The sequence below is a fragment of the Oncorhynchus gorbuscha genome, linkage group LG01, assembly GCF_021184085.1.
Source record: "Oncorhynchus gorbuscha isolate QuinsamMale2020 ecotype Even-year linkage group LG01, OgorEven_v1.0, whole genome shotgun sequence".
NCBI classification, from domain to species: domain Eukaryota; kingdom Metazoa; phylum Chordata; class Actinopteri; order Salmoniformes; family Salmonidae; genus Oncorhynchus; species Oncorhynchus gorbuscha.
In genome coordinates this window covers 25,814,828-25,842,515 of record NC_060173.1, presented here as the reverse complement: position 1 = coordinate 25,842,515, position 27,688 = coordinate 25,814,828, and the positions used below count along the sequence as shown (strand labels likewise).

Genomic DNA, 27,688 nt, shown 5'->3' with positions numbered 1-27,688 from the left:
GAGTCTACTTTTAAATTTCTAATTTTGCCATACTTTCTTTGTTTTGACCTGGTTGTTTTCAATTGCTTACACGTATTCCCAGCTTCGCCATGTGTCTCACCTCTGTTTTTCTTTGTTTTCCTGCGCTGCATGGCCTGTTGGCACCTGCTGCTCTCACTCACTTGCACCGCCCACCCACATCTTGCTCTGCCCATCCGCCTCCCCAACCAACTAGACGGCAGCATCAGACCGCAGAGGGGCATGGGATGCACAGCCCCACCGGCAGACCAACTCCTCCTACCTGAGCAGCTCCCACCTGGCCGCAGACAGGCATGGGGGCTCTGTGCAGGTATACACCAACCACTGAGATACCGACTACTACTTAGTGGCTGGCTTCCAAACCAAAAAACCTGCTTCGTTGCTTATGTCCTTGATAGCCCTCTAGCCCACAGATACGAAGGGACATAAAAGATGAAAGCAATATGGCAGAAACTCTTCATAGGTGGGGACCTCGCCACATTGCTTTCACCCACTCTTTGCTCTTAAGATAGATGTTGTACTGTGTATGCGAAGGTGTTATGTTATGTTGATCAACAGCAATGATGATTAACATGTTGTGTTCAGGAGCAAGACAGGGAGGGACCAGCTTTTTCATAGCAGCATGCAGACATTTAGTCTGAGGAGGTGGCAGACTGGGAGAGACCGGTTCACAAGGCCCACCAGACACATGTTCACTCACACTCAAGCAAGATCCTTTCCCATTAAGAGAGACCGGGAGTAGAGTAAAGGCTAATGAGCCACATAAATGACACCACACATGGATGTCTGGAAGTGGCTAAGCTGTATGGAGGGAAATCAGTAACTTGACTTTAGTTTATATTTCTGTCATGAGGGCCTACGTATTACTGTAATGTCTGTGACCGAACGGGCAAGATGCCGTAAGCAGTCATTACAGAGCTGATGTCATAACAGCTTATGACAACTGGCATTACGCTTTCTTGAAACTATTAGTTGTAGTTAAGATTGTTGGCTAGCATAGCTTTTCAGAATTCACAGATAAATTGTTCCACATGGATAAACTAAAGGCATAGGAACTGTAATTGACTTGGTAACAGGAAATACATTCATTTCCATGACAGAATTAAAGTCATTTTGAACTGACCAATTTGAAATACATTCAACTTAAGTTACATATCACACAATATTTTGAACATCAGAGCAACCTTGAGGGAATCTTATTTGAGTCAGAAAATGATGTCCATATGATCGGTTAGATATATACCAAACCTTGCAGGGAGCATATCCAACTGACAATCTCTTAGAAGAAAAAAACATACTATTTTAACCAAGACTTAAAATAACAGATATTGGCACAAGATGGGGGGGAAAGTTGGCGCATAACTAATGAAATTGCAGTTAATGAAAATGTATGTCAATGCAGTATAAACTAATGTATAGAATTTATCATAAGTGAAAACATTCCCATTCTACAGCACAACGGCAGAGTCATGTCTGAAGTGTAAAACTAACAATGATTCAATAATCCATGTTTTCTGGGAATGCTATAAAATCCTAAATGTATGGCTAGAAAGTTGGCTGTCAGAAGTATTACAATGTAAACTTAATTTTAATCAGTCTATGCATATTTAAAGACATGGCATATGAGGGTATAGTGATACCCAATGGACCGGACGATTCTCATCACTCATCTGGAAAAAACATATGACAACGTGGAAATCAATTAACACAATGGAAAAATCGAATGATCGATTATTGAAATGGCATCTGCGACCAAGGAAAAACAAATTGGTACAATATAAGGCCATGTGACAAACAATAATGCAGGCAAGAAGGATGGAGATGTGAGCGTACGGGTCTGGGCAGAGGATGTAGTTTATTTCTGTAAGTTGTTGTTTGCATATGTATGTTTGTATTTGGAGTGGGGGAAAAACGCATTTTTAAATAAACTAATTCAAAACTGAGTTAGCTAGCAGTAGACCAAGCCAACATGCATACATGAGTAACCGTTTTATGTGACAGAGTTAAGTTGTTTGTCACAAGATGTTATCATGACACTTTGGGCTATAGTATGATCATGACAGTGTTTTGGTAATCTTACGACGCAATGTCAATGTTGGCATTTAGTCATCTAGTAGAATTATCTTTATTTTTGCATGGCTGATATGACTTTTTCCATGTGCCTCAGGTGGTCAGCTCCACCAATGGGGAACTGAATGCCGATGACCCAATGACGGCCCACTCCAACGCACCTATCGCAGCGCAGGCCGACGTGGAGGTGGTGGATGAGGCCAAGTACGTTTCTGCCGCTTTTTCTTCCGTCATAGCTAGCTCGCTCTCTCCCCATTTTTGCTTGGTCATCTGTCCCTTTCGAAAGCACTTCGTTTTTTAGTTGTAATCCAATCAAATTTTATTTGTCACATTCTTTGTAAACAAGTGCGGACTAACAGTGAAATGCTTACTTTCGGGCCGTTCCGAACAATGCAGAGAGAAAGAAAAGAGAAATAATAGAAAAGTAAAACACTGAATAATATGCTAAACGAAAATATAAACATGCAACAATTTCTATTATTTTACTGAGACACAATTCATATAAGGAAAACAGTAAATGGAAATAAATGTATTCGGCCCTGACCTATGAATTTCACATGAATGGGAATACAGAACTTTTTTTTATTAAAAAAATGAAAGTAGGTGCATGGATCAGGAAGGTAGTCACTATCTGGTATGACCACCATTTGCAGCACGACATATCTCTTTCGCATAGAGTTGATCAGGCTGTTGATTGTGGCCTGTGGAATGTTGTCCCACTCCTCTTCAATGACTGTGTGAAGTTGCTGGATATTGACAGGAAACATATTGTCAGAAACATGCTCAATGGGTGACATGTCTGAGTATGGAAGCCATGTAAGAACAGGGACATTTTCAGCTTCCAGTAATTGTGTACAGATCCTTGTGACATGGGGCCGTGCGTTATCATGCTGAAACATGAGGCGATAGAGGTGGATAAATGGGATGACAACGAGCCTCAGGATCTCATCACGGTTTCTCTGTGCATTCAAATTGCCATCGCTAAAATGCTAATTTGTTTGTTGTCCATAGCATATGCCTGCCCGTACCATAACCCCACTGCCACCATGGGTCCCTCTGTTCACAACGTTGACATCAGCAAACTGCTCACACACACACGACACCGTACACGTGGTCTGCACTTGAGGCCGTTTGGATGTAGCAGTAGCATATGTGATGAGTAAAATAAAGTTAGTGCAATGCTGATAGTCCAGTTAGCTATTTAACTAACTATTTAGCTGTCTTATGGCTTGGGGATAAAAGCTATTCAGGGTCCTGTTGGTTCCAGACTTCGTGCATCGTTACTGCTTAACGTGCGGTAGCAGAGAGAACAGTCTATTGCGGGTGGCTGAAGTCTTCAACAATTCTTAGGGCCTTCCTCTGTCACCGCCTGTTGTAGAGGTCCTGGATAGCAGGGAGCTCTGCCCCTGTGATGTACTGGGTCATACGCACTACCCTCTGCGCAGCGCCTTGCTGTCAGATGCCAAGTAGTTGACATACCAAGTGGGGATGCAGCCAGTCAAGATGCTCTCAGTGGTGATGCTGTAGACATTGTTGAGGATCGGAGGGCCCAAGCCAAATCTGTTCAGCCTCCTGCGGGGGAAGAGGCATTATTGTGCACTCCTCATTACTGCGTTTGTGTGTTTGGACCATAATAGATCCTTAGTGATGTGGAAACTGAGGAACTTGAAGCTCTCGACTCTCTTCAGGTCAGCCCTGTCAACGTGAATGGGGGCATGCTCGACCTTCTATTTCCTGTAATCCATGATCAGCTCCTTTGTCTTGCTGATGTTGAGGAAGAGGGTGTCCTGGCACCACACTGCCAGGTCTCTGACATCTCTATAGGCTGTCTCGTGGTTGTAGGTGATCAGGCCTACCACCTTCTGCAAACTTAATGATGGTAATGGAGTCATGCGTGGCCATGCATTTGTGGGTGAACAGGGAGTACAGGAGGGAACTAAGCATACAACCCTGAGGGGCCCTTGTGAGGGTCAATGTGTTGTTGCCTACCATCACCGCCTAGGTGCGTCCCGTCAGGCAGTCCAGGATCCAGTTGCAGATGAAGGCCATGTCCAGGCTTTCAAAGCTACAGATGAGTGCTACGGGTCAATAGTCATTTAGAAAGGTTACCTTGACGTTCTTTGGCACAGGGACTATAGTGGTCTGCTTGAAACATGTAGGCATTACAGACTGGGTCAGGGAGAGGTTAAAAATGTCAGTGAAGACGTTGAAGAAATGTATCGGAAGATGATTTATGACAGTGGTATTTTGGATAATTTCTTTACTATAACTCTTGCTCAGTCCATTAACTGACTAACTGTCCAATTCCAACCAGTTTGAAGTACCGTGAAAGCGTATTAGATACAAGAAATCAAACTGCCTGAGCTGGTATAAAATCATGTCCAAACAAGTTGTCTCTTGTGGCAGGAACCTGTCAGGACCGGGTGGTGAACTGATAATCTGCAAAAAAACATATTTTTGTTCAGTTTCAATTATGATATGGGGCAAAATTCTTACAATTTCTGATTATCTGAATGATTTGAATCTAAAAATATACGTTCTAGCTAAAATAACAAAATTCCCCTCGTACTTTCACCTTTCTGTCTTTGTTTTAGTTTCCCTTGCATGAACTGCGATGATTGTCCTTAGCCACACTCTTTGTGTGTGTGTGTGCGTGCGCATGCATGTGGTTCTACCATGCACAAGGACTATCTTGCATCGTTGTCTCGATCTCTGTACAGTATTAATCTGTCTTTTCTCCTCACACTCTCTCTGTAGCTGCGTGAAAATGCTCAACCTGTGGTGAGTCCCACTCCCATACACATCAGCCATTCAAAGGGAGTGGACCAGACTAGCACTAAACAAATACCACCAGACAACATATTCAGCACTGTGTTGGTTTATTGGCTTCACCCTTGACATTCCATTAAACAAATAACAATGTTGCTTTCATATTGGATTTGAGGCTTCTCACATGAAGTGACTAATATCCTTTTCATACTACAAAGAAGAGCTTGAAGTATGATTATGTAGCTCAACTGGAAAGACTTAAGGCCATAGCCACACAGTGCTTGTCTCCGTCAAGAACGGATTTGTGATGGCATTCGTATGGGGTTCCCAAAGAACTGCAACGTTGGTTATACAGTTACCTGCCTGCAAGCTTGTTCGATCTAATTGTAGAACATTACGGAAACGTTTTGTGCCAGCTGGGTAGCATACAGTCTGGGTTTATTCCCTCCCCATCACATGCTTGCTCTCTTCTCACGTCACACTCTCACACTCCATTTTTATAACTGTTAAATGTTCACATTAATTACATATTTGAAGTTGAGTAAGTTTGGAGTGATTGCAGCATATTGAAGGATATAGATTGTCAAGTAACTTTCCTCTTCTGTCTCTTAATCCTTTCTCTTCAGGTGTTGTTGCTTCTTCAAGCGAAAACGGAAGAACACTCCACGGCAGAAATAATCTCCTGCTACCCTGTCCGGTGTCGCTGAGCGAGTTTAGTTTTAAGGAAACTGACTAAGGGACATTTCTGGGAGGGAGTTGGGAGAGAGACTTGTTATTACAAGAGAAATGGGATTATTACTGACCTGGACCTACTGAATGGAACTACTATACACATGAAGACCTTGGCCACAAAGTCCTTTCTTTTCTTTTCTTCTCGGTGGATGAATGACTAAATTTGACCTTTGACCTTTCCTCTGAATACTGGAGGATGCCTGAGGACATCATTTTTTTCAAGTGGAGATCAAAAGTCAAGTCTTCCCCTCTCCATCTCTCTTTTTGGGTGAGACCAGTCTATAGACCTCTACCACCTTTCTTTCTTGTCTCTTTCTCTCTCTCCAAACCCACTCACCTCCACAGTAAAAGCCGGTCTTAAGCTGTCCCATTTGCTTTTTGTTCATACAAAGTTATGTCTACATACGTAGGTGTGGATGTTTGTTTGAATGTGTGAATGTGCCCTAATGGCTAATTGGTTCATATGCCACGAAGCTCCTCCCACTAAGCCCTGTTTGACTGTCTTTTGAAGAAGGCATTATAGATGATGCTTCCTAGTCCTGAAGTAACATTGCTTCAACCGTAGACACCGCCATGGTCCCTTGTAGATCTGCAAAGATGCCACAGGTTCTTTCAAATCTATAAAGAATGGTCTGCAGGTTGATTTGGGATTGGCATAAGTAGTCAAAGCAGAAAGAAATGGTAGAAAAGGAGGGAACACCAAAATAATCACTTTTCTAACGCATCCTTGCCAGAAAAAAACCTGAGTACCAATTCACCTCTCAACAATCACTAAATTTGCCTTCTGCCTCCATATTTGTGTTAAAAACAATTGTGCTAATTTCAATGATGTGCAAGGAAAATGTTAGACCGCAGCGAGTGACCAAAGGGATGTGTGTGGACAGAGGACCTATTATGTTACCAGATTTAGATATAACTGAAAAGTATTTGTATTCCAGATCCATGTTTGATGCACTGGTCATTATTACCCAACCACTCCTTTTCAGCTTTTCAATTTCAGGCCCAAAAAAAAATGTTTGGGGGGGGGATCACCAATAGATCTGTTATGAGTTGCATTTCACATTGCTTTTGCTAACATTGCCAGTACCTGTAAACTGGTCCCTGTTATCCACAAACACCTAACTTTGTGTCTGTGCGGATTTAGGAAAAGTTTCTTCCAACTGCTGATCTATGGTCAGTTGTAGATTTTTAACCTCCCAATGTTTAAAGCGAGGATTGGGCTATCATGAACTGACACCAGGTGTACACTTTAGGGTGGCTTCTACCTCCAGTCTGTCTGTCTGTGTACTGAATCTGGGACAAGGAGAACAGACTTGGCTCTCCTATTGATTTAGATGCTACTGCTCCTCCTGCTGGCCTTACCATGTAATGCCTTAATCAAACCACCTCTCTTCAGAGCCTATCAGGATAGGCATCTGTTCACAGCAACAACACACCAGCCAATAAGAAGACATGTTGACAAGTCTGGTTCCTATAGAGCAGTGTTGCTCAACTGGATTCCTGGGGTACCTTATGGTGTTGAATATTTTTGTTCTAGCCCAGCCGGAACACCTGAATCAACTAATTACAGGTTTAATGATTAGTTGAGTATTATTTTTGAATCAGGTGTGTTTGCTGGGATAGAACAAAAAATATGGAGCTGTGCTGCGGTGTCGACGCTCAAGACCTGGACTTAAGAAATGGAAGCTGTAGAGAGGGAGACTAAACAGCTGTCTCAATGCCCCTTAGAGGTGAAAATTATTTAGCCTGTGGAAATGGTTGCGTTTTAGGAGATGACACTGGTCTCTCACTTTAAATCAATTTTAGTGCAGACAAGGTTGAGAAAGCAGAATTTGAAGATTTCAAATACAGGAACAGTGTTATGTGACTCGTGACAAATCATCTAAGGTCATCAGAGTAAAAGGAAGTGAAGGACCTTTTTTATTTTATTTCTTCAGATATGCTTATTTGTGTTCCTCTGCAAAACATTTGAGGTTGTGAAATGCTACATTTTACAATAATATTCTACCCTTTTGGTAAACCTCAGTGTTTACTCCGGAGTGGTTCTTGTCTGTTTTCAATTTATTTTGTCTTGTGTTGTCAATGTGAACTGAAAATGTATGATGTCCTGTAATTTGTATTTTTTTAATCATTAAATGATCTTGCTTTTTCATGGGGGGGAGTATTTAAACAGCGATTGAGTGCACTACTTATTTTGTACCTACTGTTGGAAGGTTAGAATGCCAGCCTCGCTCTCTACCATCTAGATACTATCCACTGTTTCACTTGTGTATTATGGAAATGGTGGAGAGAACTCTGTGGCTTTGAGTCGAGGCAGGAGGAATTGTCAATTTCCTTATGCTTCTATTGAATAACTCCCTTGTACACAGACACACAGGCTTGTGTGATACTGTATGATATGTTTATCTTTGGAGTCAGTTCCTTAGCTGTCTTTTATAGGGATAGACAAACAGAAGCTATGTATATTTTTGAGTAACAAAGCAGTTTTTTTTTTTTTTTTTTTTACTGTGTGCAAATGTCGTATTCTTCCTTGAAAGTGTATGTCTTGAGTAAGTATCTCAGCAGTTTAAATTATTTCAAATGTACTTGAATTGAAAGATGTAGGAGGAGGCTTAGTCAAGTAGTGGAATGTCAGGATTTACTCAAATGCCATTGTCTGACTAAATGATGTGCTTGTGAGTGATCTTAATTCATGGATTGGTCAGTTGATTCACCCACCTATCATTCAGACTTTTAGACATCGCTGCTGACCACACCAGGATAATTGTGAAGTGGGTAAAAGGCTTAGGCTGTTGTCATGTGGTGTCGCTCTCCTTCTCTTGCTCTCTCCTTTCCTCTCCTTCACCTTGTTCTTTTTGTTGGCTTGCTCCCTTCCTTGAAGTACTTAGTGATATAACGTGACAGTTGAAAGAAATGGCTTTTCTAGTCATGTCCAATCAGTGATTACTTGAAGGAAGAGAGAAAGGACTGTATTTATTCCAGCCCTTTAAACTTTCTATGACACTGGTGCAGCATGGAGGTGCTGACCCCAGGGTATCTTGAGGACAGAGGATGTATTTTCCGCTAGTTACCACAGCCATATTGTCAAAATTGGCTATATCGTAAAAATGCATGACACTTTTTGGTCTTAATTTAAGATTAGTGTTAGGCATAATATTATCATTGTGGTTAGAGGTAGGTTTAAAATTAATTTTTTAAGAACATAAATTGTAGAAGTCGGGGTGTTGATGACTTCGTGGCTAGGGTAACTAGTGAAGACCAGAGGACTTTTACTGGCTTATTCACCGGAGTCCCACACGCTCCCTGATGGCAGTATATATTTGCCCATGCAGTCTTCTGATCCCACTGGGGGTAATTTTGACGCTGCACATTCCTTTTCCTCCATGACATGTTAACACAACCTCTTCCGATGGCAGGGTTTTGTTTGAGATGTCACTCACTGTATCAGGATGCGCTGACTATGAATATGTATACCTCAGAGAAAAGCCATTACTGTCTCAAGTTCGCACACATACTTTTTGTTCTCTCATCTGTCTTTGCCCCCCAGTGCCAGCTTCATGACCTCTAACCTTCCTCTGGTGCCAAGGGTGCTGAAAAGTTAACATGTAGACATGCTCTTAAGATGGTGCCATTTTAGACACTGGCATTTGGTGGGTTAGCTGTATCATTGCAAGTGCTTTTGGAGAAACCATTCAGAAATAGTTTTTTGCCATGTTATTGCTTACCTGCCGTCTTCCCAGGCCGTGCTTGTGTAACAACCATACCATCTCAGAATTGGTATGTATGGTTGCGTATTTCTGACATTACATAAAAGGTCTTATTTTGCTTTAGATCATTTACGTGACTAAGAATTCATGAGGCTTCTACTATTGTAATATTGCTTATGATTACAGATTATAATTTCTTTCATTTAAGTATTCTTGACCTTTTCTTGCTTGATCCCAACAACCAAAGTTATTGTTTTGGCATCCTTGTTTTCTTGTCATTGTACTTCCTTTTTATTAATGGAACCACTTACTTTAATACATACTTGAAATGTTTTGCCACAGTTTGTGCAACATGTACATATGTACAGTCACCTCTAAATGAACTAGATGCTACGGGGGGGCATGACTTTGTACCCTAACCATCCGCAACTAGAAGACGACACTGAGTCAGATGGCTTTGACCAGTTGTATCCTCGTCATGCCTTCTGCATCTAGGGGTAGATTAATTCAACCAGAGGTTTTCTCATTGGCTTTAAGCACAATTATTATTGTACTGGTATGCTTTGTGTATTTAAACAATACTATCTTGCTTGAATGAAATGGGTCCATCGGGGCCTTAACGACCATTTTCATCATTGCTGGTTCCTTTTTCATTCTCACTGTCGTTCCAGACAATCTCTCCACTTCCACAGTGTTGGAGAGACCATTTATCGATGGTTGCTTGCATTTGTCCACAGAAATGTGTAGGGCACGAGCTGCAAAGACTGCTCAAGTGAGGTAGACTTTTTCCGACATTACATTCAGAGTTGCTTAAACTGTAGACCTCCAGTGGTTAGAGACAAGACTGCAATATTGTACTGATTATTTTCAATTGTAAATTATGTAAAGTTGATTATGTTCAAATGGGAGTCTATTTTCTTGATCCGTTTTTCTTTTCTCCCTCTTCAAAGCTGTCTCCTGTTCTGGTAATAGTTTCAAAGCTATGAATATGAGTCAAGTATTACAATTGTATTATGAATATTACTGTTGAAACATGAATGTTACTTCAAAATGTATTTGAATGCTTTAACCTGGTTAAGGGCTCCAATTGTGAAAACCCCCTTTTTTTCCTTTTTTTTTACCCAGAAAGAAACGAGGTCTCGACTCTTTCTGTCTTAAAATGCCTACCCACCCTCGCCCCCAGAAACCTCAAGTGAAATGTGTCTTGGGACCTTTCCAAAATCATACTTTTTATTCCCTCCTAACTTAAAGGGAAAATCAAGTTTGCACCCTTTTTTATGTAAAATAAATCTCTCTTAACCTTTACTCTTGGCCCAGTGTTTCCTTCAAAGTTTGAGGTCTATTCAAATTCTTAAATAAACTTTTGTCGTTTCATTTGATGAGAACACAATGTGTTATATTTAATTGTGTGTGTATATAGCTGCCTTAATGTTGCTGGACCCCAAGAAGAGTGCTAATTGGGATTCTAAATAAATCCACATTTCCTGACGGGCCGCCCCCAGTTGGTGAGGTTAGGCAATAACGCTTCTGCCACACTGATTCTCCACACGGGTGCCCCCCAGGGGTGTGTGCTCAGCCCCCTTCTATACTCCCTGTTCACCCAGGACTAACTCTATCATAAAGTTGGCTGACAACATGACTGGTAGACCTGATTTACAAACAATGACGAGATGGCCTACATGGAGGAGGTTAGAGCCCTTGCGGAGTGGTGCCAGGAAAATAACCTATCCCTCAACAAAACAATGGAGCTGATCATGGACAACAGGGAGCACCATCCTCATCGACAGAGCAGCAGTAGATGGGGTCAAAAGCTTCAACTTCCTTGGCCTGTATGTCACTAAAAACCTGAAATGGTCTCACCACACTGACAGTTTTGCATGTTATTTTGGAATTAATGGGTCACGTATCAGTTTGCAAACAAAGTAAAGGCAAATGTAGTGAGTGAATAAAGTTGCATACAAACATGGTCTCTTGCTTTCTAAAGGCAGGTGTTTCAGCCGAGCTCAGTGCTTTCTGTGGGGGAGGGACAGCCAGTGGAGAAAAAAAGAGCGTAGGCATTGGTAATCTTCTCTAGTTGTGCCGTGATTGGCTCAGTGTTCTATCACTCATGGGGACACTAGGTCATTGCAGTCTGCAGGGAGAGCTTGAAAATTCAAGCATCTTGGGTGCTGCCATAGATTTACATTAGAAGTGCCTGTCCAAGAAGGGTCAAGGCCATTGGAGATGTTTTGAACTGTCATTCAACTCGGAATACAAGTCGGGACCTCTGGCCTTTTTCTAGAGCTGACCTGAAGATCACCGACTTCATGATTTGACCTGGTTTGTCTTGAAAGCACCATAAATTCAGAGCGTGACAGACCGATGACAAAGTTTGATGACAGTGTTTGCCCACGAAAGGACCGCCACACCACCTTCCTGTTCAAGTGAGCATAGCACAACAACGCTGAGTCCAAAAATGTCTTGCATGCTACTGCATAAATTATGTAATATGCCAGGGAGATATGTATACTGTAGCTAAGAAAGTAATACTAAGTGTATGTTGTGACGTAAGATGTTAGTAGCTCACGTGCCTCACCCTAATAATTTGGTCTATTTTTACCCCTCTTAATTTCGCCTACTGTTCTAACTTGGTGGTGCACATGTGGTCTATTACCTGTTTTAGAGAAATGTAATCATCAAATATTGTAAGAGCTTTCATTGTCTGCTTATATGCCCCCTTTATTTATCCTACGGTTCTGACTTGGTGTACAGGGAGAACACTGTAAGAACGGCCCATGTTCTGAATTCTGTTGCTGTACATTTCATTAGAGCTAAACAAATAGTTATATTGACTAACGTTACATCCATCCTAGCTCGCTTAATGTCTTAATCGAAATTACGGATTGCCTCTTATCCGCTTGTCGTCTCCTTACGCCATAGTTTGTACATCACAATTGTCATTAGAATCCACATTTGTTCAAGCAAGTCAGACATATCGGCTGTTTTTTTAAGGCAGTAAATGAGAATGAATTAACTGTTTCGCTGCCAGACAAGGCTCCGCTGATAGCCAGTTGTAGCAGTGGTCAGATGTTAGGACAGCTTTATGAAGGCCCTAACAGTTTGTGGGCACCGTTTCTCACTGTTATAGTGCAATTCATGCATTGTTTAGTGTTGTTACATCCTAAAATGGCCACTGAATACTTCATTTTATTTACAGTTCATACACCCCACATTTATTTATATACTAAATTATTGGCATAGCTCACTAATATCTACTGCTGTACATAACATTGTTAGTATATCTTGTGTACATTTATCTGGTGTACATTGGGCTCCTGAGTGCCTCAGAGGCCTAAGTCACTGCATCTCAGTGCTAGAGGTGTAACTACAGACCCCGTGAGGAGCTAATAACATAACCATTTCGCTGTACTGGCTATAGAGTACCACAGTATGAGTCATAATACCCATAAATCCTAGCAGTCAAATAGGGAACTGCTTCCAAGTGTTTTTCCACCATTCATTTTTTAGAAACACTTAAAATAAGGGCTGTTTTTGGCATAGGCTTACACTGGCGTGACGTTTGTTTTAAGGGATTTTGATTATCAATAATGACTAATTATGTATACATTTCAATCAGGACTGACTAATCAGAATACTATTATGTTACTGTATAGATGTATGATTTTTAAAAATCCTAGTACTGAATATAATGTATGTAATTATAATCAAGAAGTAGAACAGTGACTGTCTGTTCCTTGACATTTTCAGTTTATAACCTGTGGTAAACTGTATCATGTTCAGTACTCTCGAGAATAAACGCTGCTGATTGATTTTGAGACTGGTCTCTGTCCATTTTATGCAAATAAGAGTCTTACAAATTCTTAGGAATTGACAGAGTTTAATTTTAATTGGGTATTAATTTGTAAGTCGCTCTGGATAAGAGCGTCTGCTAAATGACTTAAATGTAATGTAAATGTATTAAAACATGTAGGAATTTCATTCCTGTAACAGTTTGATAACCATGTACATTTCTCTAGGACAAAGTGACTTTTATCAATATATTTGCCTGTATTACCTGCAAAAAATGAAATGCTAATTAGCTACTAATTTGGCTATTATAAAGAACTACAAAAACTGATCTGGACGAGACTGCCAAATCGGGGCAAAGGTAAAAATCTCTGGATTAACTATCAAATGTTAGCTAAATGTAGTCATTAATAAATTGGAAAAAAAATAACAATTCTGTGAACTGTCTTGTGCAAGTTATAAATTGACAATATCTGTTCACAAAGGTTTCAGCTAGAGATGATGTGCAGGAGCTAACGGGTATTTGTAGTCTTGCATGATGTCTATTTTGATGCTAATTAGCTTTTTCGAATGTGAGAACAAATAGGGCCGAATACATTAAAAGTCACCATGTCCGAGAGAGATTTACATTGTTATCAAAACGTCACACCAGGGTAAGCCTACACGCAACACAGCCCTTATTTGAAGTGTTTCTAAAATCCCCTATGGGAAAAATGAATTGTATAAAAAAGATTGGAACCAGTTCCCTGATTGACCGCTAGGTTTTATGGGTATTATGACGCCTCCACTGCGGGGTTCAGCCCGGGGATAGAACCAGTGGCTTTTCGGTTACTTGGCCAACGCTCTTAACCGCTAGACTGACTGCCGCACTTACGCGCAATAATTTCACTCAACTGGGGAAACCAAATGTACAGTAATATAGCTGTAATGAACTGCATGTCTGGTTGTATATTTTTGCGAATTCTTCTACCACTAGGCGGTGACACCCTTTTCCCTTTGGTTTCCCACATCCGCGTGCCCTCTTATTATACTTCCGCTGAAGCGCTTGTATAGTCCTCTTCTACCAGCCTGATTCAACATGGTGGGTACTTCAACATTTACAACCCCTCTAAATCTATCGTAATCCTCAGTTTTTTAGTATCCAAAATGGTATTTATCTCTAGAATAGTGAAATGTTGTATATATTACGCAATCGCAGTGACATATTGCGTTAGGATGCCCTTCCTGGCAGATTTTTTGAACAATATGACAAGGGTTCTCCGAGATGCTAACGGAAGAAGCATTATGCTAGCATTTGGCTGCACATGAACAACCACGTTTTCCATGTCTTGATTTGACTTTTTAATATTGTACACATTTTCCGCTATGTGGTTAGTGGTTTTGCACGTTGGTTTCAACTGTTTGTAAGAAATACATTTTGTTCCGTGGTACTGATTAGCGTAGCTAACTAGCTGATTGCGGAATCATCCTACTAGCTAATTAACCATAGGTGGTCTGTTTTCCCAATGTAGGGTAGCCATTGTTTCTGACTTACTCACCGGTGTAGTTAATCGTGAGGTCCATTTACGAGCAAATGGGTAGTTGGCTAGGTAGCCAGTCTGCGCAAAGTTGCTAGCTCCTTAGTATTAGGTACAACCTTGTATGTTAGATCCAAATGTAGCTTGCCTGGTCATGCCAGCCGTTGGCGTCCTTATACCTCCTAAAATGTCAACCGCTTTAAAAATGTAATTTACGTTGAACCCTGTATCAAAAGTGGCCAGGTCATTGATAGTACAGGAAACGTGAATTGAGGGTCTTCCCCGTGTTCGATGGGTCCTAAGTCCCTACCGAACCCTGGTTCTCTCAGATATTTTAAATTCATTAAATGTCAGCCCATTCTGAACGTTCAGGACATCAGGATAACCTAGTCATTTGCACAACTCCTTTGTTCCACAGGGACGAGTCAGGACCAAGACGGTGAAAAAAGCCGCCCGGGTCATCATTGAGAAGTACTACACCCGGCTGGGAAATGACTTCCACACCAACAAGAGGGTGTGCGAAGAGATCGCTATCATCCCCAGCAAGAAGCTCCGCAACAAGATCGCTGGGTGAGTCTGTTTTTTTTCAGCTTTATTGTCTCTAATAGCCAAGCTGACTCAAACCTCCAACATATATAAAGCTTGTCTGAGGTCAAGCAGCAGATGTTGCGTAGACAACGCTGTACAGCAATGTTCAACCAACCGTGGTGATATTTTCTTCGTTCTCAATTTGGAAGTCACCTGTGTCTTAACTCCTGGGTCTAGTTTTGGGTGTAGCCAGCAGATCCGACACCTTACACTTCCTCACAGCTGCACTACAGGGTCGGACAGGCAATATTCTTAAATGAAGTCACCACGGGGCCAGCACGAGATATGGCTCGGAAAACGTACCGCGATCATGGATGAGAAATGCGTTGTGCTCTGAATTGTCCCGTTATTCCAACTGTTATACGGAGTAGATGAAATGGCTGCTCGTTTTTCTGGAAACTGCCCTTTTCATCCTCATGGTAGGTAGCAGAAACCACAGCAGCCATTTGGGATGTCGGTGTCAGCTAATTGGCTCCTTTGCTTTTTTTTCAATGCTGAAGTATTTTATTAATTTCATGAATCAAATTGATTTATAAAGCCTTACATCAGCTGGTGTCACAAAGTGCTGTACAGAAACCCAGCCTAAACCCCCAAACAGCACGCAATACAGGTGTAGAAGCACTGTGGCTAGAAAAAACTCCGATCCTAGACGGACCAGGCCTCTTCTGTCTGTGCCGGGTGGATATTATAACAAAACATGGCCAAGATGTTCAAATGTTCGTAGATGACCAGCAGGGTCAAATAATAATAATGACAGTGGTCGTCGAGGGTGCAACAGGTCAGCACCTCAGGAGTAAATGTCAGTTGGCTTTTCATAGCCGATCATTCAGAGTATCTTTACCGCTCCTGCTGTCTCTAGAGTTGAAAACCGCAGGTCTGTGACAGGTAGCACGTCCGGTGAACAGGTTAGGGTTCCATAGCCGCAGGCAGAACAGTTGAAACTGGAGCAGCAGCACGGCCAGGTGGACTGGGGCCAGCAAGGAGTCATCAGGCTTGGTAGTCCTGAGGCATGGTCCTAGGGCTCAGGTCCTCCTTAGAGAAAGATGTTTCATATGACATGTACTATGCTGCACTTCAATCAGGTTGGATTTCAAAACACTACTTCTAATAGCATGGCTTGGAGGGAGTTATTGATTATATCATATCCCTGACCTAGTTGATTATTGCTAGTTTGCCACATAAAACCCTGTATCGAAAGTGACTATGGCGAAACTGTTGCCATAGTCATTGATGTTACGGGAATTGTGACGGAAATATTTTACTGTGTTTGTTGGAATACCATTTCCTGTCAAACCCTGTCTTTCAAACATCTTTCTCGTCCGCAACAACCTAAACTTGAGTGAAACCTAATTCTCATGTTAGACTAGTTTTCAGTGATCTAGCATAAATATTTTTGTTTGAACCCATGGTCTGATCTAATGCTGTTACAATTGTGATGTTGTACATGAATTAATTGAATTCTGGTTTGTGTTCTTAGGTATGTGACCCATCTGATGAAGCGCATCCAGAGGGGTCCTGTCAGAGGCATCTCCATCAAGCTGCAAGAAGAGGAGAGGGAGAGGAGGGACAACTACGTCCCAGAGGTAAGTGTCACCACTCACACTTTTGAGCATCGGAGCACAGTGCATCTATACTTGTTGGCACCGATACCGATTAATTGGCCTATTTTATTTGTTTATTTGTAATCATGACAATTACAACAATACTGAATGAACACTTATTTTAACTTAATATAATACAGAAATAAAATCAATTTAGCCTCAAATAAATAATGAAACCTGTTCAATTTGGTTTAAATAATGCAAAAACTGTTGGAAGTAAAAGTGCAAAATGTGCCATGTAAAAAAAAAGCTGAAATTTGAGTTCCTTGCTCAGAACACATGAAAGTTGGTGGTTCCTTTTAACATGAGACTTCAATGTTCCAAGGTAAGTGGTTTTAGGTTGTGGTTACTATAGTATTTATAGGACTATTTCTCTCTATACCATTTGTATTTCATATACCTTTGACTATTGGATGTTCTTATAGGCACTTTAGTATTGCCTGTGTAACAGTATGGCTTCCGTCCCTCTCCTCGCCCCTACCTGGGCTCGAACCAGGAACACATCGACAACAGCCACACTCAAAGCAGCGTTACCCATCGCTCCGCAAAAGCCGCGGCCTTTGCAGAGCAAGGGGAATAACGAAGTCTCAGAGCGAGTGACGTTTGAAACGCTATTAGCGCACACCCAGCTAACTAGCTAGCCATTTCACATCGGTTACACCAGCCATTAGGCTGGTAGGCTTGAAGTCATGAACAGCGCTGTGCTTGCAAAGAGCCGCTGGCAAAACGCACGAAAGTGCTGTTTGAATGAATGCTTACAAGCCTGCTGCTGCATATTATCGCTCAGACTGCTCTATCAAATCATAGACTTAATTATAACATAATAACACACAAAAATATGAGCCTTTGGTCATTAATATGGTTGAATCCGGCAACTATCATTTCGAAAACAAAACGTTTATTTCAGTGAAATACTGAACCGTTCGGTATTTTATCTAACAGGTGGCATCCCTAAGTCTAAATATTCTTGTTACAATGCACAACCTTCAATGTTATGTCATAATTGTGTAAAATTCTGGCAAATTAGTTCGCAATGAGCCAGTCAGCCCAAACTGTTGCATATACCCTGCCTCTGCGTGCAATGAATGCAAGAGAAATGACACAATTTCACCTGGTTAATATTGCCTGCTAACCTGGAGTTCTTTTAGCTAAATATGCAGGTTTAAAAATATATACTTCTGTGTAATGATTTTTAGAAAGTCATTGGTGTTTATGGTTAGGTACACATTGGAGCAACGATACGCACCACATCGATTATATGCAACGCAGGACATGCTAGATAAACGAGTATCATCAAATCAAATCCAAATCAAATCAAATCAAATTTTATTTGTCACATACACATGGTTAGCAGATGTTAATGCGAGTGTAGCGAAATGCTTGTGCTTCTAGTTCCGACAATGCAGTGATAACCAACAAGTAATCTAACTAACAATTCCAAAACTACTGTCTTATACACAGTGTAAGGGGATAAGGAACATGTACATAAGGATATATGAATGAGTGATGGTACAGAGCAGCATACAGTAGATGGTATCGAGTACAGTATATACATATGAGATGAGTGTGTAGACAAAGTAAACAAAGTGGCATAGTTAAAGTGGCTAGTGATACATGTGTTACATAAGGATGCAGTCGATGTTGTAGAGTACAGTATATACATATGCATATGAGATGAATAATGTAGGGTAAGTAACATTATATAAGGTAGCATTGTTTAAAGTGGCTAGTGATATATTTACATTTCCATCAATTCCCATTATTAAAATGGCTGGAGTTGGGTCAGTGTCAATGACAGTGTGTTGGCAGCAGCCACTCAATGTTAGTGGTGGCTATTTAACAGTCTGATGGCCTTGAGATAGAAGCTGTTTTTCAGTCTCTCGGTCCCAGCTTTGATGCACCTGTACTGACCTCGCCTTCTGGATGATAGCGGGGTGAACAGGTAGTGGTTCGGTGGTTGATGTCCTTGATGATCTTTATGGCCTTCCTGTAACAACGGGTGGTGTAGGTGTCCTGGAGGGCAGGTAGTTTGCCCCCGGTGATGCGTTGTGCAGTCCTCACTACCCTCTGGAGAGCCTTACGGTTGAGGGCGGAGCAGTTGCCGTACCAGGCGGTGATACAGCCCGCCAGGATGCTCTCGATTGTGCATCTGTAGAAGTTTGTGAGTGCTTTTGGTGACAAGCCGAATTTCTTCAGCCTCCTGAGGTTGAATAGGCGCTGCTGCGCCTTCTTCACGACGCTGTCAGTGTGAGTGGACCAATTCAGTTTGTCTGTGATGTGTATGCCGAGGAACTTAAAACTAGCTACCCTCTCCACTACTGTTCCATCGATGTGGATAGGGGGTGTTCCCTCTGCTGTTTCCTGAAGTCCACAATCATCTCCTTAGTTTTGTTGACGTTGAGTGTGAGGTTATTTTCCTGACACCACACTCCAAGGGCCCTCACCTCCTCCCTGTAGGCCGTCTCGTCGTTGTTGGTAATCAAGCCTACCACTGTTGTGTCGTCCGCAAACTTGATGATTGAGTTGGAGGCGTGCGTGGCCACGCAGTCGTGGGTGAACAGGGAGTACAGGAGAGGGCTCAGAACGCACCCTTGTGGGGCCCCCGTGTTGAGGATCAGCGGGGAGGAGATGTTGTTGCCTACCCTCACCACCTGGGGGCGGCCCGTCAGGAAGTCCAGTACCCAGTTGCACAGGGCGGGGTCGAGACCCAGGGTCTCGAGCTTGATGACGAGCTTGGAGGGTACTATGGTGTTGAATGCCGAGCTGTAGTCGATGAACAGCATTCTCACATAGGTATTCCTCTTGTCCAGGTGGGTTATGGCAGTGTGGTTGAGATTGCATCGTCTGTGGACCTATTTGGGCGGTAAGCAAATTGGAGTGGGTCTAGGGTGTCAGGTAGGGTGGAGGTGATATGGTCCTTGACTAGTCTCTCAAAGCACTTCATGATGACGGAAGTGAGTGCTACGGGGCGGTAGTCGTTTAGCTCAGTTACCTTAGCTTTCTTGGGAACAGGAACAATGGTGGCCCTCTTGAAGCATGTGGGAACAGCAGACTGGTATAGGGATTGATTGAATATGTCCGTAAACACACCGGCCAGCTGGTCTGCGCATGCTCGGAGGGCGCGGCTGGGGATGCCGTCTGGGCCTGCAGCCTTGCGAGGGTTAACACGTTTAAATGTCTTACTCACCTCGGCTGCAGTGAAGGAGAGACTGCATGTTTCCGTTGCAGGCCGTGTCAGTGGCACTGTATTGTCCTCAAAGCGGGCAAAAAGTTATTTAGTCTGCCTGGGAGCAAGACATCCTGGTCCGTGACTGGGCTGGATTTCATCTTGTAGTCCGTGATTGACTGTAGACCCTGCCACATGCCTCTTGTGTCTGAGCCATTGAATTGAGATTCCACTTTGTCTCTGTACTGACGCTTAGCTTGTTTGATAGCCTTACGGAGGGAATAGCTGCACTGTTTGTATTCAGTCATGTTGCCAGACACCTTGCCCTGATTAAAAGCAGTGGTTCGCGCTTTCAGTTTCACGCGAATGCTGCCATCAATCCACGGTTTCTGGTTAGGGAATGTTTTTATCGTTGCTATGGGAACGACATCTTCGACGCACGTTCTAATGAACTCGCACACCGAATCAGCGTATTCGTCAATATTCCCATCTGACGCAATACGAAACATGTCCCAGTCCACGTGATGGAAGCAGTCTTGGAGTGTGGAGTCAGCTTGGTCTGACCAGCGTTGGACAGACCTCAGCGTGGGAGCCTCTTGTTTTAATTTCTGTCTGTAGGCAGGGGTCAGCAAAATGGAGTCGTGGTCAGCTTTTCCGAAAGGGGGGCGGGGCAGGGCCTTATATGCGTCGCGGAAGTTAGAGTAACAATGATCCAAGGTTTTACCACCCCTGGTTGCGCAATCGATATGCTGATAAAATTTAGGGAGTCTTGTTTTCAGATTGTGTAGTTATAACTAGTGATTATGATTGATTTTTTTATGAGAAGTTTAATGCTAGCTAGCAACTTACCTTGGTTTCTAATGCATTTGCGTAACATGCAGGCTCCTCGTGGAGGGCGATGAGAGGGCAGGTGGTTAGAGCGTTGGACTAGTTAACTGTAAGGTTGCAAGGTTGGATCCACCGAGTTGACAAGGTGAAAATCTGTCGTTCTGCCCCTGAACAAAGCAATTAACCCACCGTTCCTAGGCCATCATTGAAAATAAGAATGTGTTCTTAACTGACTTGCCTAGGGGGGAAAAAAAGATTCTGCAAAATCGGCGCCCAAAAATACAGATTTCTGATTGGGAAAACTTGAAATCGGCCATTCCGATTTTAATCGGTCCACCTCTACTATGCATGTTTCTACTTTGCCTAGGCATGGAAAGGTGCATCTATAAAATGCTTTGGGTCATCATTTATCTCCTTTATTTGTTGCCATTGGTTATCTTTAGTGTATAGTTGGGATGTGAAATAACTTTTGAGTCAGTCAAATTCTCATTCTTTGATTTGCCCTGTATCGAAAGTGACTATGGCATGACTGTTGCCATAGTCATTGATAGTACAGGAATAGTGATCTTGAAAGCTTTTCCCGTGTTTGTTGGAATACTGGTTCCTGTCAAACCCTGTATCTTTCAAACAATGTGGTAACATTGTAAACCCAATCCTGCCAACATGCACTCATTTTGCGTTCCAACTTTGCAATTCTCTGTCCAGGTGGGAGATCAGAGTTAAAATTATGCAGAAATGAATAGGGCCTTATTTTATTTAATATTTAATAAAATATTTACTCAGTGGATTTAACATCCCGATTCTCGAGCTGCAACACACACGTACGGAGTTGGCAACAGACATGGAGATTAATACATCATTATTCAACATAGCTACCCTGTGTCTGCCCCTCCTGTATGTTGTGATGCTGAGGTGGCCAACTGTCAGCTGTACGTAAAAGCATGGATAAATCCCTTTCACTATGTGTGTTGTGGAAAGGTAAACTATTGTTTCAAGCTAACGTTAGCGAACGTAAGATGGAGATTCATTGGGCTCTAAAGTGTTCACTCGCATTTCTAGTGAAAGAAATTAAATGCAAATACGAAAAATAACTGGTCGCATTTGTGCGAGTGTGATATACATTTAATTCTGCGTCCCATTAGTTGTGTTTTCGACGGATCACGCAACCTGAATTATTGTAACTGTAATTAGGAGCCACATGTTTATTTGATACTCATCTCTGCTTCAAACATTTGTCATATCAGAGTTTAGAAAAAAAGAATAAAAGCCCTTGGTGTGTTGTTTCTAATTAGAACTTGTTAGTGACTTTTACAAATGTGTGAATGGAATGCGATCAAGAAAGTATTCCAACCTTATATAGACTTGATTTGATACAATTTTATAGTTTCAATCAGACTCATAAACAGCGCGCACGAGCGTGCAGGCTGAAAGAAAACCCCAAATTTCCACTTGCGTCTGGTACTCTAAAAAGGCCTGTAAACATTGCCCCAGGCAGCCAGTAACTGCTGTGCGCTCTGTTGAATTGATGTATTTAACTGTTGCCAGTTTACTGTGCACACTATTACTAATGTGTTTGGACAGTGTTGACATGATGCATTACCACTAACTTTTCTGTTTCCAGGTTTCTGCTCTTGACCAGGAGATCATAGAGGTGGACCCTGACACCAAGGAGATGCTCAAACTACTGGTAAGTCCCTCGCAGGCAGTTACGTTTGGTGTCTTCATGATGAATAAACCCTACCTGAACCAAAGTTTGTGGACACCTGCTTGTGTATGGAACTCGCTTTGTGCACAGTGGCATTGTCATGCTGAAACAGAAAAGGGCCTTTACCAAACGGTTGCCACAAAGTTCGAAGCACAGGATCGTCTAGGATGTCTTTGTTTGCTGTAGTGTTAAGATTTCCCTTCAGTGGAATTAAGGGGCCTAGCCCGAACCATGAAAAACAGCCCATTATTCCTCCTCCACTAAACTTTACAGTTGGCTCAATGCATTCGGACAGTTGGCCTTCTCCTGGCATCTGCTAAACACAGATTCGTCCGTCGGACTGCCAGATAGTGAAGCATGATTCATCACTCCAGAGTACGCTTTTCCACTGCCCCAGAGTCAAATTGGCGGCGAGCTTTACACCACTCAAGCCGATGCTTGGCATGGTGATTTTAGGCTTGTGTGTGGCTGCTCGGCCATGGAAACCAATTTCATGAAGCTCCCGACGAACAGTTCTTGTGCTGATGTTCCTTCGAGGCAGTTTGGAACTCTGTAGTGAGTGTTGCAACCGAGGACAGGAGATGGATTTTATGTAGGGCAGAAATTTGACAAACTGACTTGTTGGAAAGGTGTCATCCAATGATGGTGCCACGTTGAAAGTCACGGAGCTCGGTTCAGTAAGGACATTCTACTGCTAATGTTTGTCAATGGCGATTTCATGGCGGTGTACTCAATTTTATATACCAGTCAGCAAAGGTTGTAGCTGAAATGGCCAAATCAACTCATTTGAAGGGGTGTCCACACACACAAGTATGATTCGCCTTAAGATAACACCATGGCTTAAACCCTGTATCGAAGGTGACTATGGCATGACTTGCCATTGTCATTGATAGTACAGGAACAAATCAAATTTTATTTGTCACATACACATGGTTAACAGATGTTAATGCGAGTGGAGCGAAATGCTTGTGCTTCTAGTTCCGACAATGCAGTAATAACCAACAAGTAATCTAACAATTCCAAAACTACTGTCTTATACACAGTGTAAGGGGATAAAGAATATGTACATAAAGATATATGAATGAGTGATGGTACAGAGCAGCATAGGCAAGATACAGTAGATGGTATCGAGTACAGTATATACATATGAGATGAGTATGTAAACAAAGTGGCATAGTTAAAGTGGCTAGTGATACATGTATTACGTAAGAATGCAGTAGATGATATAGAGTACAGTATATAGGTATGTATATGAGATGAATAATGTAGGCTATGTAACATTATATTAGGTAGCATTGTTTAAAGTGGCTAGTGATATATTTTACATTTCCCATCCATTCCCATTATTAAAGTGGCTGGAGTTGAGTCAGTGTCAGTGTGTTGGCAGCAGCCACTCAATGTTAGTGGTGGCTGTTTAGCAGTCTGATGGCCTTGAGATAGAAGCTGTTGTTCAGTCTCTCGGTCCCAGCTTTGATGCACCTGTACTGACCTCGCCTTCTGGATGATAGCGGGGTGAACAGGCAGTGGCTCGGGTGGTTGTTATTCTTGATGATATTTATGGCCTTCCTGTAACATCGGGTGGTTTAGGTGTCCTGGAGGGCAGGTAGTTTGCCCCCGGTGATGCGTTGTGCAGACCTCACTACCCTATGGGGAGCCTTACAGCTGTGGGCGGAGCAGTTGCCGTACCAGGCGGTGATGCAGCCCGCCAGGATGCTCTCGATTGTGCAGTGACTTTGAAAAATGTTCCTGTGTTTTGTTGGCATACCGGTTCCTGTCACACCCTGTATTCAACATCCTCCACAATCTTAACTTCAGGGTGAAACTACTCACGGGGTATGAGACAAGGCTCTGTGGTTTACATCGGTAGCATGAACTTGTGGTGTATTCTGATGGTTACTTGATGGTGAAATTGAATTTAATCCTTCTCTTTCCTCCAGGACTTCGGCAGTCTGTCCAACCTGCAGGTCACCCAGCCAACTGTCGGAATGAACTTCAAGACACCCAGAGGAGTCTAAGCATTTGTAATATATCTCTTAATAAATACAAAATGTACAAAAAAAGCAATGAGTCTCCGAGTGGTCTTGCTGTTTAGAACAAGTAGATCCGTATGCGTGATTCTTGTGTATGCTAGGTTGATGGAAATTTGAATTGGATAAGCACTTGGTCCTCATGTCCTTGACTCAATTGAACTGTAATTTCAGGCTTTGTGCAATAAAGTTTAGTTCCTATACTATAGAGCATTCGGAAAGTATTCAGACCCCACATCTTTTCCCACATTTTGTTACATTACAGCCTTATTCTAAAGCGGATTCAATTGTTTTTTCCCCCCCTCTTCATTCTACACGCAATAACCCCATAATGACAAAGCAAAAACATGTTTTTAAGTGTTTGCAAATGTATTAAAATATCACATTTACATAAGTTTTCAGACCCTTCACTCTGTACTTTGTTGAAGTGCCTTTGGCCGTGATTACAGCCTCAAGCCTTTGGTATGAAGCTACAAGCTTGGCTGTATTGGGAGTTTCTCCCATTCCTCTGCAGATTCTAGCAAGCCCTGACAGGTTGGATGGGGAGCTTCGCTGCAGAGTTATTTGCAGATCTTGAGTTTGATCAGGTAAAGTTCGGGCTCTGGCTGGGCCACGCAAGGACATTGACACTTGTCTAGGTTTCCCACGGGTCCTTGGAAGTTTGTGAATTTGAGAGAAAATCAAGGCTTTACGTTTTTGAAAATAGACATGGGACATTGAAAGTGCTTGGATTTATACATCTTGTGCATGAATAAAAATTGCAGTTACTAAACGTTTTTTTACGTCAGTAATAGGCTACGTTCCGCTGTATGTTTGCCTTTTGTGTGTCCTTGTTTCACCGGCCACCTACCCTGAGAAAGTGCGACCGTCACGTGCATGAGTGATTTGAAGTTGAATGACGCAGGTTAAACAGCGGCAAGTGAGAAATCTAACGTTAAGCGAACCTTAAGCTATGCCTGGAAAATGTCTATTCCTGGACTCGTGGCCCTCCCAAATACATTTACAAAGACTCTTGTTAAAGATCCGCGGGACATCCATATGTTCCGATGCAGAGCCTGCAGTAAATCAAAAGTTAACGCCATGGGCGAAGCAGCTGCGACGGGCCATGCTGGAGCGTCACATCACGGCACTCAAGTTAAAAGCGGTTATGTCCTACCCCTGGTAACATGTAGAAAGGAATACAACAACCATGCTTAGTTACTAACGTTAATTAGTTAGCTAGATTATTTTGTCTCTTCGTGGTTGGGTAAATTAACTTTTAACGTTACATAATTTTTCGGTCAAATTAACGTTTGCTATGTTTTTAGCAAACGTTATCTAAGATGTCTAAATTCTCGCAAAATCACACCTATCGTGCTAGCTAGCTAATGTTAGCTAAGTTAACGTTACGTTAGTCAACTTGCGGCAAGCAGAGCTGGACAGTGAGCATTTGAAATAAATGACAGTTGTCTTATCTTAGCTGAAAGTTTAACTTAACGTAAAGGACGTTCACTAGAGTTGTTGGTGACAACATTTAATGACTAATGTTAACGTTAGGCAGCTAGCTAGTCATTCATCAGACTTTGAGACTTATTTTCTTACAGCTCCCATGGCGCTTGTAACGCCAGGGTAGTGGGTTCGTTCCCCGGGACCACCCATACGTAGAATGTATGCACACATGACTGTAAGTCGCTTTGGATAAAAGCGTCTGCTAAATGGCATTTATTATTATTATTATAATCTTCTACAACTACTACCACATTCACCACCACCTCAAGACAGTCCGTCTTAACTGGCCTTCCCAAAGAGGACACATTGTGGTGTCTGAATATGATCGAGTGTCTACTCTTTCCACTCTAGTGAACGCACAGGTAAGTGGCATGGTTTATAAACTGTTACCTGTAACATTACATTATTTTTAGGTACTTGTTTGTTTTTATATTTCATATTCTCCCCGTAACACACATTCACACACAGGCTGGAAACAGAAATAAGTGTGATAAAAAAATGTTTTACTCCTTAGGTGTGCTGTTCTCAGAGATGTTCACAGACAGTGCAATAGCCAAGACCTCAACGTGTGCGGCAACAAAGTCCAGCTATTTGTGCACACATGGCTTGGCTCCTCATTTCAAGCACTTGTCTAAAAAACTCTGCTGGGGAGGAGAACTATGTACTTCTCTTTGATGAGAGCCAATAACAGAAAAACACAGTCAAAACAGTGTGACTTTCATGTCCGTTTATGGGATGAGGACAAAGTTGTGATGAGATTTTATGATTCTAAATTTGTGGGACATGTGATAGCGTTGGACCTTAAAACTGTCTATGAGAAGAGCACCGAAGATCTACCAAAGAAAAACATGGTTCAGATCTCCATGGATGGACCAAATGTAAATTGGTCATTTTACTCAAAGGTTGAGAAGTCCCTCCTAGATTTTGATGTACACCTTATAGACATTGGCAGTTGTGGTCTCCATATTGTACATGGAGCATTTCAGAAGGGAGTGGAAGAGAGAGTGGAAAGTCGACAGTGTACTGCATGCTATGTACTGCATGCTATGTACCAACTTCTGAAGGATACTCCAGCCCGCAGGGAGGACTGCTTTAACATCATTGGTTCATCAGATCCCCCAATGCCACTTAAGTTTTGCAAGACACGGTGGGTTGAAAATGCGTCCTTGCTTGAAAGAGCTTTAGACTTTTTACCCCATATGGCAACATATGTGAAGGCTGTAGAGAAGAGCGGTCCAAATGCAGGCACAAAGTCCTTTGAGGTGATTCAGGGGCCGTTAAGGAACCTCTCATGACAGCAAAACTGAATTTCATCTTGTCAGTGAGCAAAGAAGTGACACCATTCCTCACACGCTACCAGACCGATAAGCCCATGGTGCCATTTCTCTCTGCAGACTTGTTCTATGTGCGTAAGAGCTTGATGAGCAGATTAATTAAGCCAGACATGAAAGAAGCGAAGACCCCTTAAAAACGTATTGATGTCGAGGTGAGACAGTCATCCAATCACATCGACTCCTCACATGTCGACTTGGGCTTTGTTACTGAAATAATTGTGAGAGACATGTCCGCAGGGAAATGGCAGGCACAAATGGAAAGATGCTGTGTACAGCAAAATTGAAGAAGGCCCTGACCTACCTTGTAAATAGTCATCGGGTGAAGTAAGAAGATTGTGATGACATCATTCGA

The 27,688-nt window shown here is 42.2% G+C and overlaps 2 protein-coding genes and 3 non-coding genes across 8 annotated transcripts in view; all 5 read left to right on the top strand.

Annotated features, from left to right (window-relative positions):
• LOC124035451 (casein kinase I-like) overlaps positions 1 to 10,601 on the top strand; it is a 65,407-nt gene extending 54,806 nt beyond the window's left edge. For 2 of the 4 annotated variants that reach the window (XM_046348912.1, XM_046348907.1), the window contains exons 11-14: positions 215 to 328; positions 2,186 to 2,292; positions 4,846 to 4,869; positions 5,484 to 10,601. In XM_046348912.1, coding sequence (XP_046204868.1) covers positions 215 to 328; positions 2,186 to 2,292; positions 4,846 to 4,869; positions 5,484 to 5,535 — 297 coding nt within the window. In that variant the 3' untranslated portion in view covers positions 5,536 to 10,601. The remainder of the gene's footprint in view (positions 1 to 214; positions 329 to 2,185; positions 2,293 to 4,845; positions 4,870 to 5,483) is intronic. The other 2 variants (XM_046348925.1, XM_046348919.1) reach the window with 1 other exon arrangement.
• Positions 10,602 to 14,037: 3,436 nt separating this feature from the next.
• On the top strand, positions 14,038 to 24,551 carry LOC124035505 (40S ribosomal protein S17). Its single transcript, XM_046348965.1, has 5 exons — positions 14,038 to 14,163; positions 15,018 to 15,169; positions 16,665 to 16,770; positions 22,404 to 22,469; positions 24,425 to 24,551. Exons 1-5 carry the CDS (start codon positions 14,161 to 14,163, stop codon positions 24,500 to 24,502), a joined length of 405 nt encoding a protein of 134 aa, XP_046204921.1. The 5' UTR covers positions 14,038 to 14,160; the 3' UTR covers positions 24,503 to 24,551.
• Positions 14,822 to 14,931, top strand: LOC124048726. The gene has a single exon (XR_006841286.1). It is a non-coding gene; the product is annotated as a small nucleolar RNA SNORA71 (small nucleolar RNA).
• On the top strand, positions 16,372 to 16,496 carry LOC124048720. The gene has a single exon (XR_006841281.1). It is a non-coding gene; the product is annotated as a small nucleolar RNA SNORA71 (small nucleolar RNA).
• Positions 21,284 to 21,412, top strand: LOC124048717. The gene has a single exon (XR_006841279.1). It is a non-coding gene; the product is annotated as a small nucleolar RNA SNORA71 (small nucleolar RNA).
• Positions 24,552 to 27,688: the final 3,137 nt, after the last annotated feature.